Genomic DNA, 16,879 nt, shown 5'->3' with positions numbered 1-16,879 from the left:
GACGCTTCACCACATTCACTAACCCCACTTTTTGACATTCTCCTAAATTATTGTTGTTTTCATTAATACTGTATGTAACACCTTTAAACTTTGCACTTTCCCATGTCGTTTACATTTTATGAGGCAATTCCCTGCAAAATAACCTTCTACTTTCATACTCTATTGATCACTGATTTGATATACACTGTTTAGTGCAAAGTATAAATAAGTATTCTTTTCTGTTTTCAGGTGTGGCGCGCATGCTCAGCTCTCCGCTTTTAGAGCCACTTTTGGTACGAGGAATGCTTTTATACTTTTCACTCCTGAAAGGTCAAACAGCAGATTATTATGATAGGGGTATTCAAACCTTTTTGGAAAAACCTGTTCACAGCCCAGTTCTCTTCTTCTACTGTTTAAATGACCCAATGTGTGATCATGTAGCGTTGGAGGAGTTAATGCAGCGTTGGGAAAAACAAGGGATCGAAGTGCAGGGAAAGAAGTGGCAAGATTCTGTACATGCTGGAAATTTAAGGAAACACACCGAAGAGTATACAGACACACTGAACAGCTTTATAAGCAGTCTTCTCAACAATATGCCTAGAAGCAGACTATAACTGGAACAGTGGACTTTTCTTCTGCCATTAATATACTAATAATGCATCATTAATGAACTATATACAGTGGATATAAAGCCTACACACCCCTGTAAAATGTCAGGATTTTGAGCTAAAACTAAAAATCAGACCAAGGTAAACCACATCAGAATTTTTTCCCCCCTTAATGTGACCTATAATCTGTGCAATTCAATTTAAAATTGAAATTATTTAGTGGTGGACAATAAAAATAAAATATTGTGGCTGCATAAGTGTGTACACCCCATTACAATTAGGTATGTGGCTGTGGTCAGAATTAACCAATCACATTCAAACTGATGGTAAATAGTAGTCAGTTCACACCTCTCATAAATTAATGTGATTGTGATAAAGTCCATGTAAAGTTCAGCTGTTCTAGTAAGATTTTTCTCACATTTACTCAGTTACCTCTTACAGCAAGAGCCATGATCCAAAAAGAGCTTGCAAAACATCAAAGGGATCTCGTTGGAAGGTATCGGTCAAGAGAAGGGCACAACATTTTTTCCATGGCATTAGATATACCATGGAACACAGTATATACGGTCATCAACAAGTGGAGAAAATATGGCACAACAGTGACATTACCAAGAACTGGAAATTCCTACAAAATTGATGAAAAAACAAGAAGGAAACTTGTCTGGCAGGCTACCATGAGGCCTACAGCAACATTAAAGGAGCTGCAGGAATATCTGGCAAGTACTTGTGTACTACATGCAGGGCCGGCACTAGCAATAGGCAGGTCAGGCAGTTGCGGCTGCACCAGGGGCGCTAAAATCCGGATCTTTAGCTGCTCGCTAGGGATTCAGATTTTTAAAATACCTCCAGGACCGGAGTCACCATCTATAAGGTAGCATAGGCACCTTATGGCACTAGGCTAGAGGGCGCTTGCGCCTGTGAAGACATCCCCAGACCTCTCTATTCCCAGCCTGCAGTGCCACCCTAGCAGTGGCAGTGAGAAGAGGAGGAGAGAGCCGGGACAAAGAGCAGCCGGCCAGAAGTGCTGCCTGATAGATGGAACCGGCCTGGGCAAATGAGATTGAAGCCCTGCATGTAAGTCGGGGCTTTCCACGATTTCCCCTCCCTCCCTCCTCTTGGATAGTTGGGGACCTGTTATGGGAGGACAGGCAGCAGCGCCGCTCTCCTGGAGGTGAGGCCATCACTGCCGCTGGCTCAGGTATAGTGGAAGCACAGACAGCACACTCAGTGCTGCACCCAGTCACATGAAATAAAAAATAAAAAATTGACTTTGCTGTCAAGTTTATATTGCATTGTGTACAAAGGGGAATGGATGTGCAGAGGGGAACAGGCGTTCAGGGTGATGAAGCAATTGGGGTGATCTGAGGTGTGGAGGTAGAAGAATTGTGGTAATCTGAGGCCTAAAAATACAGGAATTGGGGTGATTTGAGGTGTGGAGGTTCAAGTCCACCTTTGTAAAAAAATAATAAATGCAGATCTTTTTGCAGATAAAAAAAAATGTGTATTTATTATTATTTTTACTAGGAGCCTGTAAAGCATTGTCAGTGCATTTGTCTGCTCATACAGACAGGCAGTTACACAGTTAGCATGTCTGTATACTACCCTAGCCTGTCCGTATACTACCCTAACAGGTCTGTATACTACCCTAGCCTGTCTGTTTACTACCCTAGCCTGTCCATATACCTGTGGACCACGGCTGGGACAAGGGAGCGAGCCGGTGCCACCACTATTTGTCTTCAGGCCAGAGGTACAGGTGCGGGCCTGTGGAACACTGCTGAAGAAATAGGCGGAGAGGCGCCGCAAAATTCTCAGTGAGGGGTAGAGCCAATGGGGAGGGGGAATAAGGTTTTTCCTAGGGTCTCAGAAATCCTTGCATCAGCCCTGACTACATGTGACAACAATTTCCTGTAATCTTCATATGTCTTGGCTGTGGGGTAGGGTGGCAAGACAGAAGCCTTTTCTTACTAAGTAAAAGCCTGGCTGCATTTTTTTGAAAACCTATATCAAGTCTGACAAAACCATTTGGGAAAATGTGTTATGGTCTGAGACCAAGATTGATGCTTGGTGCAAAACCAACACGGCGCGTCACCAAAAAAAAAAATCAGCATACCCACTTTGAAGCATGGTGGTGGCAGAATTATGCTTTGGGGCTGGTTTTATTTAAGTGGAGCTCGGGCTTTAGTCAAGGTGGAGGGACTTTTCAACAGTTCCAAATATCAATCTTGGCACAGAACCTTCACCTTTAGTCTCTGCTAAAAAAAGCTGAAGATGAAGTGCAAATTTACCTTTCGGCATGACAACAACCTAAAGTATACCTCCAAACCAACAAAAGAATGGCTTCATCAGAAGGAGATAAAAGATTCTGAATGGCTCAGCCAGAGCCTGGACCTGAATCCTATTGAAAATCTGTTGGGTGACTTGAAGAGGGCTGTGCACAGGTGATGCCCCTGCAATCTGAGAGATTTTGAGTGCTTTTGCAAGAAAGAGTGGGCAAAAGATTCCCAAGGCAAGATGCCATGTTGATAGACTCCTACCACAAAAGACTGAATGCTGTCATAAAATCGAAAGGTGCTTCAACAAAATATTAGTTTAACTATTTGCTGACTGGCCGCTGTCGTTATACGCCGGCAGGTTGGCTCCCCTGCACTTATCGCCAAGCTGTATGGTGGCCGCTTTAAGGGGTATAGGGGGTGCACACCCACGGTGTGACGCTGGAGGTGCACGCCCATTGCGTGATGTTGGAGCCAATGCGCGCAGCCGTGATCGCTCCTGAGAGAGACAGAACGGGGATCTGTCAATGTAAACAGACAGATCCCTGTTCTGTCAGGGAGGCAAAGAGAGAGATCTGCTGTTCCTTGTAATCAGGAATGGCAATCTCTCTCTATTCCCTGTTAGTACACTGCTCCCACAGTTAGAAACACCTCCCTAGGGAACACTTAACCCCTTGATCGCCGCCTCTTGTGTTAGCCCCTTCCCTGCCAGTGACATTTGCAAAGTAATCAGTGGCTATTTTTTGCACTGATCGCTGTATAAATGTCAATGGTGCCAAAAAAGTGTCCGATCTGTCCACTGCAATGTCGCAGTCCCACTAAAAATCGCAGATCACCGCCATTACTAGTAAAAAAAAATAAAAAAAAAAATAAAATTGCCATAAATCTATTCCCTATTTTGTAGACGCTATAACTTTTGTGCAAGCGAATCAATATACGCTTATTGCGATTTTTTTGCGATATGTAGAAGAATACATATTGGCCTAAACTGATAAAGAAAGTTAGTTTTTTTACATTGTTTTTGTTAATTATTATATTATATATTATACTAAATATAGTATATATTATACTATATTTATTATAGCAAAAAGTAAAAAATATAGTTTTTTTTCACAATTTTCGGTCTCTTTTTGTTTATAGCGCAAAAAATAAAAAAAAATCAAATACCACCAAAAGAAAGCTCTATTTGTGGGGGAAAAAAAGGACGTCAATTTTGTTTGGGTACAGTGCCACACAACCGCGCAATTGTTAAAGCGAAAAATTGGCCTGGTTATTAAGGGGGAAAATTTTCCGGTCCTTAAGTGGTTAAGGGTGTGCATATTTATGCAACCACATCATTGTAAGCTTGTTATTTTTTATTTTTCCCCCTTTTAAAGATTTCAGTTTGGTTTTTAATTGAATCACACATATTATAGGTCACATTAAAGGTGGAAAAACTTAAGTGATTTATCTTGGTCTGGTCTTAGTCTAATTTTTTTTACTTCACAAACACTTGGCATTTTCAAGGGTGGGTAGACTTTTTATTTGAAAATTGTTCAGGATTAAATGGGGAAAATATTGTAACTGTATGAGAAGATTGTGGTGCACATGTAGGTGAACATCTGAATGTATCTCCAGCAACAGATTTATTTTTTACTCCTTTAACTGCTTGCCTACTGAGAAAGTTTTCCAATGTTTTGCACACGTTTTTGCAAGAAAATTACTTATAGCCTCCAAACATATTTTCTGAATGTAGTCCTGGGGGCTAAAATATAAGATATTTGCGTAGCCATTTATCATGGAAAAATGCACTTAAATGAATTTTAGTGCACACAAACACAATATAATACCCAATTTTTAGGTAAAATGTCAAGCGAATAGATTCAAACGTGTCAAGATTTAAAATTGCACATGCTTGTGAAATGGTGACAAACCACGGTATCTAAAAAATTGCTCATAGATGATGCTTTTAAAGTTATTTGCAGGTTATCCATTTAGCGTTAATCGTGAATTTTGGCACTGGAACTATTGCTCTCACTCCGACGTTCGCGTTAATACCTACAGATCATGCTTAGTTAGATGCCTCCCTACCTGTAACAGCTGGAGAACAATGGCTATGAAAACAAAAGTGACAATAACTGTGTCACATCCGGGATCATTTATCACAGAGGATATGGGAGAACTGAAACTCCTCCATTTCCTCTGTGGGAAGCCGTTCCTCTGCTTACCGTGGTCAAAGGATTAGAAGAGCCTAGGAAGCGCTGCAATCAGTCTGTAAAACTGGATCACTTTTACACATAAGCAGATTACTAGCTATAAAAAAACAATAGCAGGATCATGGCTGAAGATGGAGCCATGGTCCTAGTATAATCATTTGCCAACCAGGATGTTTATATATGTATGTTGGTCAACACATGGTTAAAATACTAAGAAATAATCACTTTACCTAAGTAAAATGTACGTACGTAAAAAGTGCTTAAGGTTACAACAGTGCTGAATTGGAAACTTCTGGGATGGTCTTCAAATTCTTCCCAGTGGAACTCCTTGTATTGTAGACCACAATGTCACGTAGAAATAGAATATTTATAATAGTTTGTTTAATATGATAAAAGTATATTTTTGTTTGGTAGTACATATAAAAAAGCATTTTTTATCTTGAGTTTAAATGTGGAATATCCCCTCTAGCCTGTGGCTTGACTGTACCTTTGTCTATCCTCTTCATTTCTGTGTGCTCCTTCCAGAAGCAAGAATGCCCTAATAAGGGTTCCCTCACAGAACTGCAGCTGGGCATACTCTTTCTAAGTGGATGATTGCATAGATTTTATTTTAATTACTATGGGAATGTCTGAAGATGTGTGTCTCTTCCCCTATGTTCAGACCTATGCGTTTTTTAGTGCATTTTGCGGTTTGCAGAAATGCACTACAGTCCATTTAACATGGTACTAGTTTACATCTGTGCGTTTTGCGGCCGGTGCGTTTTTGGAAAGGGTCTGGGACTTTTCTACCACAATTTGTGGCTAATAGACTTCAATGGAGCTACACCAGAAATGCAAGTGGTGCATTTTTTATGTGTTTTGCGGTTCTTATTTTACCACTGTATAGAGCTGGTTGCTAAGCAGGGGGCCGGGAAGCCGGCCACCGCGTCCTTAGCAACCGATGAGTCACTAGCTGTCAACTGGGTACCCACTGAAAGCTGAATGTAAAAAGAAATTTGCCGGCAAAAAAATTCACGAAAAAACAGCGTGGGGTTCCCCCCCAGGCCCATACCAGGCCCTTTGGGTCTAGTATGGATTCGGAGGGGATTCCCATGCCAAAATAAAAAAAAGGCTTGGGGTCCCTCCAAAATCCATACCAGACCCTTATCTGAGCATGCCGCCCGCCAGGCCACATGCCCTCAACATGGGGGGATGGATGCTGCCAAAGCACCTTGCCCCCATGTTGATGAGGACAAGGGCCTCTTCCCGACAACCCTAGCAGGTGGTTGTTGGGGTCTGCAGGCAGGGGGCTTATCGGAATCTGGAAGCCCCCTTTAACAAGGGGACCCCCACCCTATGTGAATGGGTATCGGGTACATCATAGCGCAGAGCCCCGCCCCGCCCCAAAGCACCCACCCCCTAAGTTGAGGGCATGCGGCGTGGTATGGTTCAGGGGGGGGGGGCGCTTGCTTGTCCCCTCCCTCTCCTGACCTGCCGGGCGGCATGCTCAGATAAGGGGCTGGTATGGATCTGGGGGGGGGACCCCACACTGCTTTTTTTTATTTTGGCGTAGGGGTCCCCTCCAAATACCTACTAGACCCGAAGGGCCTGCTATGGACCTGGGGGGGGAACCCTGCGTCGTTTTTTTTTTGGCCAATTTTTTTTTTTTTTTGCCACCAATTTTTTTAAATTCAGCTTTCAGCAGGAACCCCTTAGCAACCAGCTTTATACAGTGTGTTTTACAGTGCGTTTTAACTGGTTTAGCCCTGGAAGATTTTACCCCCTTCCTGACCAGAGCACTTTTTGCGATTCGGCACTGCGTCACTTTAACTGACAATTTCACGGTTGTGCGATGTTGTACCCAAACAAAATTGACGTCCTTTTTTTCCCACAAATAGAGCTTTCTTTTGGTGGTATTTGATCACCTTTTTTCTTTTTTTTGCGCTATAAACAAAAAAAGAGCAACAATTTTGAAAAAAATATTTTTTTCTTTTTGCTATAATAAGCGTCCCCCAAAAATATATATAAAAAAACTATTTTTTTCCTCAGTTTAGGCTGATATGTATTCTTCTAAATATTTTTGGTAAAAAAAATTGCAGTAAGCACATATTGATTGGTTTGCACAAAAGTTATAGCGTCTACAAAATAGGGGATAGTTTTATGGCATTTTTATTTTTTATTTTTTTTTTATTAGTAATTAGTAATGACGGCGATCTGCGATTTTTATCGGGACTGCGACATTATGGTGGACAGATTGGACACTTTTGACGCTATTTTGGGACCATTGTCATTTATACGGCGATCAGTGCTATAAAAATGCACTTATTACTGTGTAAATGACACTGGCAGTGAAGGGGTTAACCACTAGGGGGCGATGAAGGGGTTAAGTGTGTCCTAGGGAGTGATTCTAACTGGGGGGATGGGCTTCAAGTTACATGACAGCGATCACTGCTCCCGATGACAGGGAGCAGTGATCTCTGTCATGACATAAACCAGAACAGGGAAATGCCTTGTTCCCCATTCTGAGGCTCAGTGACACAATCAGTGGGAGACCACGGGCACGGTCACGCTGTATGCAGTGGGCGTGCGCCTGCTATCCCCGCCTCTTAAAGGGGACGTACAGGTACACCCATCTGCCCACCACTGCCAATGTGCTGACGTATATCGGCGTGCAGCGGTCGGCAAGTGGTTAAAAAGGAAAAAAAAAGCAAAACGCAAAATGCATGAAAACTGCATGCAAAAACGCATAATCGCTGGTTTAAAAATGCAAAATGCACTAAAAAATGTGCCTGAAAAACGCATCAAGCGCAGCCGCATAGATGTAAACCTAGACTTAAGTCACCCAAGGCCAGTCACACATTTTGCATAGTGCCTCACCAAAGTGCTTTGGTTTTTGATTTAATGCTTCTAGTGCATTTTTGGTTATGACCCAAACCTTCTGGATTCTAATTTGTCTACCTGAATTCTAGCTGCTCTGACCTCTGTATATTTAGAGACTACAAGTTTTGTGATTGATATGACAGCTTGCTGCTGACTTCAGCTTTTACATCAATTGTTTCTAGTGGAGAAGAACTGAAGGCCACAAATAAAACTCCTACCTCTAGAGAGGTTCATTATGAAGCCCAGGTGCTGATTAGATCGACATGCGTGATGACGCATCAACCTGGCCTATTTCCAGACAAAGTCACTGTAACGAAACGCATAGGGTGGGGCCTACGACGGTGACGTCATCACGCTATTCCTTCTGATTGGTTGTTACACGCGTAAGCCTGGAAGTGAAGCCTGTAGGGACGCCGCAACTTTTCATTTATATATTGGATTTTATTAAATGCTGATTTTATCTGGAGATTCCTGTGCAATCATTTATTGTTATCATTAAATTGGTGTTTTATATACTGCACTATGGAAACGCTTTTTCTCTTATTTCCAAGTTCCATGTGAGCGGAGGGATTTGAGAGAGCATTTAAAGGTTTTGGGGAGACCTATTTACCCTATATTCAGCCGGTCCACCTATAATCTAAAGGTCATATCGAGCTGGTAAGCAGACTGTATTATCTTACACTGGGTGTGGAGCAGGATTCTCTTTGGTTTAAGCATCATCACCATTCCTTCACCTGACGTGTGTTTTGTTACATGGAGCACCGCTGAGAATTCTGTGTTTACCACTTTGGATGGGACTTTTTAAACTTTTGCATGTCATATGTGATTGAAACTTTCCTTTAGGAATTTACTAAAATCTTATGCAAGTTTAATTATTTTGTCTTTTTAGCGCTGCACTATTTATATATGCTGATTAGACTTTGCCTGCAAGGAGTCCATACCACTGTTGGTGAAACAAAGGATCCACGCTAGCCTGTTACAAAATGAAATCCATATTTTTATATATTTCTAAACAAATGTAAATGTCTACAATCAAATAAAACATTTAAACAATTAAAGAATGTTTTTTGTGTCCACATAACCATTGCATTACAAAGGCACTAATAAAATTAAATTAAGAAAAAAGTATATATAATTAATGAGCTGCCATTGCTGACCTGTCCTTAAAGCGGTTGTAAAGCATTTTTTTCTGAAATAACAAACATGTTATACTTACCTGCTCTGTGCAATGGATTGCACAGAGCGGCCCCCAGACCTCCTCTTCCGGGGTCCCCCGCTGGCACTGTTTACTCCTTCTCTTTTGTGTCTTCGCATAGCAAACCTATTGCTATGGGGGAAGACGTGCGGTCTCATTCCCACTCCAGGCTGTGTGCATCCATAGACACCCACAGCATGGCTCAGCCCCACCCCATGCTTCCTCCTCACATGATTTGATTGACAGCAGCAAGAGCCAATGGATCCCACTGCTGCCTCTGTGTCCTGTGAGGAGAGGAACAGAGAGCAGCGGCAATGCAGAAGGGCACAACGGTGAAATGAGTATATAGGGGGTGAGGGTGTGAAACTACTGCTGGGACACTTTTCAGCTTAATGCATGGAATGCATTAAGGAAAAAATGTTCTGCCTTAAGAACCGCTTTAAATATATCCTAGTTGGCTGGCTTTCATGCTGACCTTCTTGTTTAAACCGTTAGAGTCATGACCTGGAATGTAAATTAATCTGAATAAATTGTGTTGCGCTAATAAACTTATAATGATAACCAGAGAACAGTGAGTCCATGAATCACCCTAATAACATGATAATCGAGAAAAAATTGGTCCATGAGTCACCCATGTGACATATAAGTGAGTAGGTATACTGACTGTTGTATCAGCAACTGCCTCCACCTTGTGATTAGACCGCCACCAAAAATAAAGACTTACTAGAGAGCATTGACCGCTTACTACAGAAGGTCAAAAAGAGCTCTTGTGTAATATACTCCAACTCCATTCTGGAATCCACATATGAACAGGGGAGATCATTCCAAGTAACCAATGGGATAATCTGCGGATCCTCTCACTCCAAACGTAACACCAGGTGGCATACCCCAATGGGAGATAAAAACGGCAATATAGAGTAAAACCTTTTCCAACAGGATTTATTAAAAGGTAATGCACTTACATGTAACTGGATAAAAACAGCACATGAAAACAGAAGGACGTCCGTTTTACTTTCCCCCGAGCGCGATAACAGGAAATGATGCTTCTGCTCGACCGGTTTCGTCACCACGAGGACTTCTTCTGGGGCGTGGGCATCCTTCCCTGTCATTGCTAATATACTCCTTAAAACAATCCAAGCCTCTCTCCCATCCTCCGCCCTATGCGGTTTACCTCAGTCAGCCAAGCCTCGTTCTGAACGGAGATGCTGCTCAGACGTGAGGCAAAGTCCCACCCAATCCCACTTGCCTGTCTCCACTATGAATTCTCTTGGACTTGACGTGAGATCATATGATCGGATATACCGGAAGGGCTATCATCATGACCCCCATCTAGACAAACAATCCTTATCCTGTAAGGGTAAGGTGTTTTAGCGTTTTAGGTCCCACAGTAATGGCAAAGAATGGGTGTGGAAGGCATTAATAAATAACAATAAAATCTAGCAAACTCGACATCTTATATGTCAAATTCTACACATTCTATATTAAAATAAATGTTAATAAAAAATAATAAAAAAGGTTAGTAAAAATTATTTTTTTTTTTTAAGAATTATCTAGAAAACAGTTTACATCCCAATCTACATTTAACCCATGTGGAATGTAGCTTTTAAGAAGAAAAATCCATTTAATTTCGATCTTAGACAGTTCCCTCACCTTGAGGCTACCCATCCAATGTGATACAAAACTGTCTATACCCATGAAAAGAGTTCCCGATGGATCTCTACCATGAGCTAAGAGTTCCCGATGGATCTCTACCATGAGCTATGTCATAGTGTCTAGCCAGGCTATGTTTTTTATATCCCTTACGGATATTAGCTATATGTTCGTTTAATCTTACGTTCAGTGCCTGAGTGGTACGGCGCACATATTGCAACCCACATGGGCACTGATGCAAGTAAACCACATGGGTGGTTCTACAGGTAATAAATAAAACAAAGGATTTGCCCCGAGACTTTAAATGAAGTGGGTACCGTTTCCTTCAGTAAACGAAACAGTAGTAAATACAGTATATGGCTTATACAGTATATTTTTTAGACGTAGCTCTGGAGGAGAATTCTAACATTTTCCTCTATTTGCACTGGTTGAGGCCACAAACCTGACAGTGTCCACATTTGAAATAACCAGTAAGGTCATGGAAAAGAGGGGATCTTGAGGGGGGGTCCAATATATTATGTGCCAATTTATCCTTTAAGGACGGGACACCTCTATATACAACTTGAGGTTTCAATGGCAGAACCGGGCCTAAAACTCGGTCATTCTGTAGGATATGCCAATGTTTATACATAATATGTTTTGATGATTAAATGTTGCGTAGAAGAAGAAGTGATTAGGGAAAAATTGGTTGAATATCCACTCCCACTTTTAGGTTTGTCTATTCTGTCTGTAATTAACAAATCCTTATCAATGTTTGTATCTTGATTGAGTGTGGTTTCCAGAAAGGTCGAATTGTAATCCTTCTCCAAGAATCTTTGAGTTAATATCTCTGCTTGTCGTTCAAAGTGCCCCTGGGAAGTATAATTTCGTTTGATACAAAGGTACTGTCCTTTGGGGACCTGTTCCAGCCATGGCCTATGGTGGTAATTATCCTTCAAACGAATCTGTCTTTCCTGGTCTGCACTGTTTTCAGGTTGTAACTTCAGTGGGTCCACAGAAGGAGTTCGGTAATGACAGGCCCATCTCTCTCTCCTGTCAAGTCTGCTTTGCAGAAAAAAAATTAAAAATAACTTGTAAAAGGAAAGGAGTTTATTTATTTAATACAGGTACTTATATAGCGCCATCAATTTACGCAGCACTTCACATATATGTACTGCATATCAGTGAGTTGCATAATTTTTACCTTTACCTCAGCCTTTGCTAAAGTCACCTAGGTGAGGGTGATGTCATCCTCCTTCCAGTGAGATCTAAGGAATGATGATGCTCCCAGCACTATGCTGTAGTGTCTTTTTAAAAGATTTATGCTATCTTCTAGCAGGGGCGAGTAGATCCACTTAAGACTGGGTTCTCACCATTGCGACTGGTGCTAAATACATTTTTTTTTGGGGGGGGGGGGTGGAAAACAAACCTCTCCAGGTCTGCACTCACCTCACAAGCCCTCCAGCGATCACGGCTCCCCTAATATCTGGCACCGTGGCATCCCTGGCTTCCACCTGGCTAACCCGGTCTTCCTTAGATCCGCCTCCTGTCCTGATTGGCCAGGACGAGAAGTCGGAAACCGAATATTGATTCGCTAGTATCACAAGTGGGAGGGTTCTGTGCCCCGAGGGCAAACTTTTACAAGGCAATTAGAGCATCAGGCTCTAATCACGTGCTTGTAAAAAAATGACAGAACTCAAAGAAAGCTATTAGTCCGGTGCCCCGCATGCAAACTAGGGGGGCGGCACTGCTGCGCCCCTTATGGACTGGCCGTCACTAGTTTACACTAATGTGAACTGGATGACAGGAGAGTGTGAGCGTCTCTCAATGGAGCCAGTGCACACAGCTCCGGGGCAGCTGCGGTCCACATTTAAAAGGGGTCCAGTGCGTCTTCTGGTCTGATTCAGGTGCAAATTCAGGCAAAAATTCGGACCTGAGTCGCACCTGAATCGGAGAACACGGACGCACCCGATCCCATGCTGTGAACCCGGTGTAAAAGCGGAGCACAAGAAGCCCAACTAGTCACTTGGCCCAATCTTCTGATTCTCACTCTCATGGATACATGGCCGTTCAAGCAGGCTTTTGAGCCTGTCACCGACATACTGTACATCCTTAGTGTGCTTTCTGATCACAGTGTCATACTCTTGTTATCTGGTTTGTCGTTCCTTGAGTTAAATATTATTGTTAATTTTTATATAGCTACTGTTGCAGCACTATGTCTACGTGTTTGTATAAATGGCACATTTATTTTTCAATAATATTTTATTACACATAAAAAAAAGGCGGAGCACAAGGAGTGCAGGTTTTTTTTTGAGAATTTGTTCTCTCATTGCTTGTATCTTGGTTACACTTTCTATTCCAATTATACTAATCCAAATAGAGGAGCCAGACACTTTAATTTCTCCTTCACCTTCAGTTTAACCTATAAGCCAGTGTGCTCTACTTTATTTTGGGTAAATCAGAGAGAGGCTGTGATCATCTGTTTTTTTCCTCCTTTCTATCCATCTTCACTTGTTAAAGGAAATCTGTACTGAGAGTGTAGCGTTCACCCTCATAAGGGCCGCTGAGTTGTTCCAGGTTCTTTTCCCACTAAGGTAGTTGCAGCCAGGCACACAGCAACATTCACTCTTCTGGCTCAATGACACAGTCTAAGGCTTGTCTTTTTCTGTATTTATTGCTAAACAACTTGGATAGTGTACCGGGAACTGTAAGATACTCCAGAACGCTGAATAGTTAAGTAGGACACTTCTCATTCTGCAGCTACACCTTAGAACAGTCCCTTCAACAATAGCTCAGGGAATGGACAGCACTTGTCATTCCCTAGCCATAAACAATGACCCAGGACAGGCAAGCTGTAGCATTAGTGTGCCTGAGGGTTAACAACAGCAAAAGTCACCCAGATCCTGCACTTAGGTCCTAGGGAATTCGGATGCTTCCCTCCAGTGTCAGGCAGACATTTCCTTAGTGGCTAGAAGAAGAGAGGGAAGATCCCTAGTGCCGCATATGCACGGAGTCCTATGGTGGTATGAGAGAGACAACCTCAGCCTGGGCTCCCGCCAGGTCATATAACCAACGTGTTTATATATATACATGTGTATATATGTGTGTATATATATATATATATATATATATATATATATATATATATATATATATATATATATATATATACATACACACATATATATGTATGTACATGTACATGTACATATACAGGTATATGTATACATGGAAGATAAAACGAAAATTGAAAAAAGAAAATACCAGGAACCACATAAATATTCAGGGTGCTCCCAACCCACTATATTCTGGAACCCTCCAGAAAATAGGGGGAAACAACAGAGGCGTAACTAGAACCTTCAGGGCCCCGGTGCAAGAAACAATGATGGGCCCCCCCCCTTCCATCCGAGCTCCAGACTTCACATTTTGGGAGGGCATCCATGTACATCCTCCCAAAACCGTGCTTCCCGCATGCCCCCTGGGACGCGCATCCAGCGCAATCACAGTGCCCCTTTACCATGTGATGTCAGCTGATCACATGTAAACAGACTTGCCGGTTATCCGCAGCCCTTTCCTCCCGTGCTATGTCTGTGTGAGGAAAGGACTGCCATTAACTGTCAAGAATGTCAGTAAATTGTTTACACTGATAATCAGTGCCCCAATCATCAGTGCCATGTATCAGGGCCCATCAATGCCACCTATCAGTGCCCATCAATGCCGCCTACAAGTGTTCCCTATCAGTGCTCATTAATGCTGCCTATTAGTGCCCATCAAATCTGCCTATCAGCACCACCTATCAGTGCTCATTATTGCAGCGTCCATCCATGCCACCTATTGGTACTCTTCAATACTGCCCATCAGTGCCCATCAATACTGCCTTAGTTCTGCCTATCAGTGTTCCTCAGTGCCCATCCGTGCAGCCTACGAGTTCTGCCTATCAGTGCTCATCAATGCCCATCAATGCCTCCTATCAGTGCAGCCTATCAGTGCCCCCTTTCAGTGCCTCCTATCAGTGCCTTCTTAGTGCCCCCTATCAGTGCCTCCCTTCAGTGCTCATCAGTAAATCCCATTGGTGCCTCCCATCGGTGCCCCCTATCAATGCTCATCAGTAAATCCTATCAGTGCCTCCCATCGGTGCCCCCTATCAGTGCCCCCTAGTGCCTTCTCAGTGCCCCCCATCAGTGCCTCCTATCATTGCCCACCAGTGCCTCCCATCAGTGCCCCCTATCAGTACCTCCCTTCAGTGCCCATCAGTGTCCCCTATCAGTGCCTCCCATCGGTGTCCCCTATCAGTGCCTCCCATCGGTGTCCCCTATCAGTGCCTCCCATCGGTGTCCCCTATCAGTGCCTCCCATCGGTGTCCCCTATCAGTGCCTCCCCTTCAGTGCTCATCAGTAAATCTTATCAGTGCCCCCTATCAGTGCCCATCAGAGTCCTCTATCAGAGTCCTCTGTCTTCTCAGGACAGCACGGCTCTGAGCAGAGAGCGTGTCTCTCCAGTGGCATTACTATGGTTGGTGTCACCCGGTGAGGAAAAAATTGGTGTCACCCTCCTCCACCAACTATAGCCCCCCCTCAGTACAGACCCCCCCTCCACTAACTGCAGACCCCCCTCTCAGTATAGACCCCCCACTAAGTACAGACCCCCCTCTCGCAGTATAGATCCTCCTCACTAAGTACAGACCCCATCCATCAGTATAGCCCCCCTCATTGCAGACCCCCCATCTATCAGTATAGCCCCCCTCTATCAGCATAGACTCCCATCTATCAGTGTAGACCCCCATCTATCAGTATAGACCCCCTCAGTGCAGACCCTCATCTATCAGTATAGACCCCCCTCTATCACTATAGACCCCAGTGTAGACCCCCCCTCCATCAGTGCAGACCTCCCCTCCATCAGTGCAGACCTCCCCTCCATCAGTGCAGACCCCCCTCCATCAGTTCACATCCCCCCTCCATCAGTGCAGACCTCCCCTCCCTCATTGAAGACCCCCCCTCCATCTGTTCACACCCCCCCTCAGTACAGACCCCCTCCATCAATGCAGACCTCCCCTCCCTCATTGCAGACCCCCCTCCATCAGTTCACACCCCCCCTCATTACAGTGCCCCTCCATCAGTACAGGCCCCCCACAATGCAGACCACCCCCCCTCATTGCAGACCACCCCCCTCCATCAGCACACACCCCCCCTCAGTGCAGACCCCCCAGCAATGCAGACCCCACTCAGTGCAGACCCCCCTCCCTCCATCAATGCAGCCCCCCTCAGTGCAGACCCCCACCCCATCAATGCAGACCCCCACCTCATCAATGCAGACCCCCCTTAGTGCAGACCCCCACCTCATCAATGCAGACCCCCCCTCAGTGCAGACCCCCACCCCATAGTGTCCCCCCCAGCACATGCCTATTTGAATACAAACTTTACAGACCTCAGAACAGCGTTCTCCCTCGGACTCCTCCTCCTCCTCCTCGGTAACCAGAGAGGAGGGGGAGGCGGCTTCGGTCCGCTCCACTCTACGCCTGTGTGTCTCTCATCTAACAGCAGAGAGACACCGGCATTGTTTGTTTTATTTCCCTCTCCGTGTGTCCTCTCTCTCTCGCACGGCATGACAGAGGACACACAGCTGATCTCCCCCCTCCCCTCTCTGTGTGCTCCGCGGGAAATGTGAGCTCCTTAGCACAGAGAGGGGAGATCAGCTGTGTGTCCTCTGTCATGCCGTGCGAGAGAGAGAGGACACACGGAGAGGGAAATAAAACAAACAATGCCGGTGTCTCTCTGCTGTTAGATGAGAGACACGCTCAGCCTCAGAGCGCTGTGAAGAGCAACCCCGCTGGGCCCCCCCCACATTGGCAGAATGCCGGGCCCCGTCGCAACTGCGACTGTTGCGACCCCGGTAATTCCGCCACTGGGAAACAATCAAACCTGCAGCCTGCAGAACCCAAAATGGCCAAAGCAATCAAAAGCTGCTCAACCGATCACAGGAACTAAATTGACCTAACCTAACTAGCAACCCATTTAGGAGGGTACTACAAGAGAAATGCAGATGCCGCCATTTTTGATTTCCTTCTAAAACTACAAAAAACCTGGGTGTCTTGACTGGGTGCCAATACTATGTGTGTTGCATTAGGGCAGGCCATTTGTTATGAAT

General features: G+C 44.1%; 1 protein-coding gene across 5 annotated transcripts in view; it reads left to right on the top strand.

Annotated features, from left to right (window-relative positions):
- The window catches only part of LOC141131716 (transmembrane protein 53-like), a 141,803-nt gene extending 134,220 nt beyond the window's left edge, over positions 1-7,583 (top strand). For all 5 annotated transcript variants that reach the window (XM_073619303.1, XM_073619306.1, XM_073619304.1 and 2 more), the window contains exon 3: positions 229-7,583. In XM_073619303.1, coding sequence (XP_073475404.1) covers positions 229-593 — 365 coding nt within the window. In that variant the 3' untranslated portion in view covers positions 594-7,583. The remainder of the gene's footprint in view (positions 1-228) is intronic.
- Positions 7,584-16,879: the final 9,296 nt, after the last annotated feature.

The sequence above is a fragment of the Aquarana catesbeiana genome, linkage group LG03, assembly GCF_042186555.1.
Source record: "Aquarana catesbeiana isolate 2022-GZ linkage group LG03, ASM4218655v1, whole genome shotgun sequence".
NCBI lineage: Eukaryota > Metazoa > Chordata > Amphibia > Anura > Ranidae > Aquarana > Aquarana catesbeiana.
Note: the sequence above shows the minus strand (reverse complement) of the source record. Positions and strands in the feature narration are given on the sequence as shown.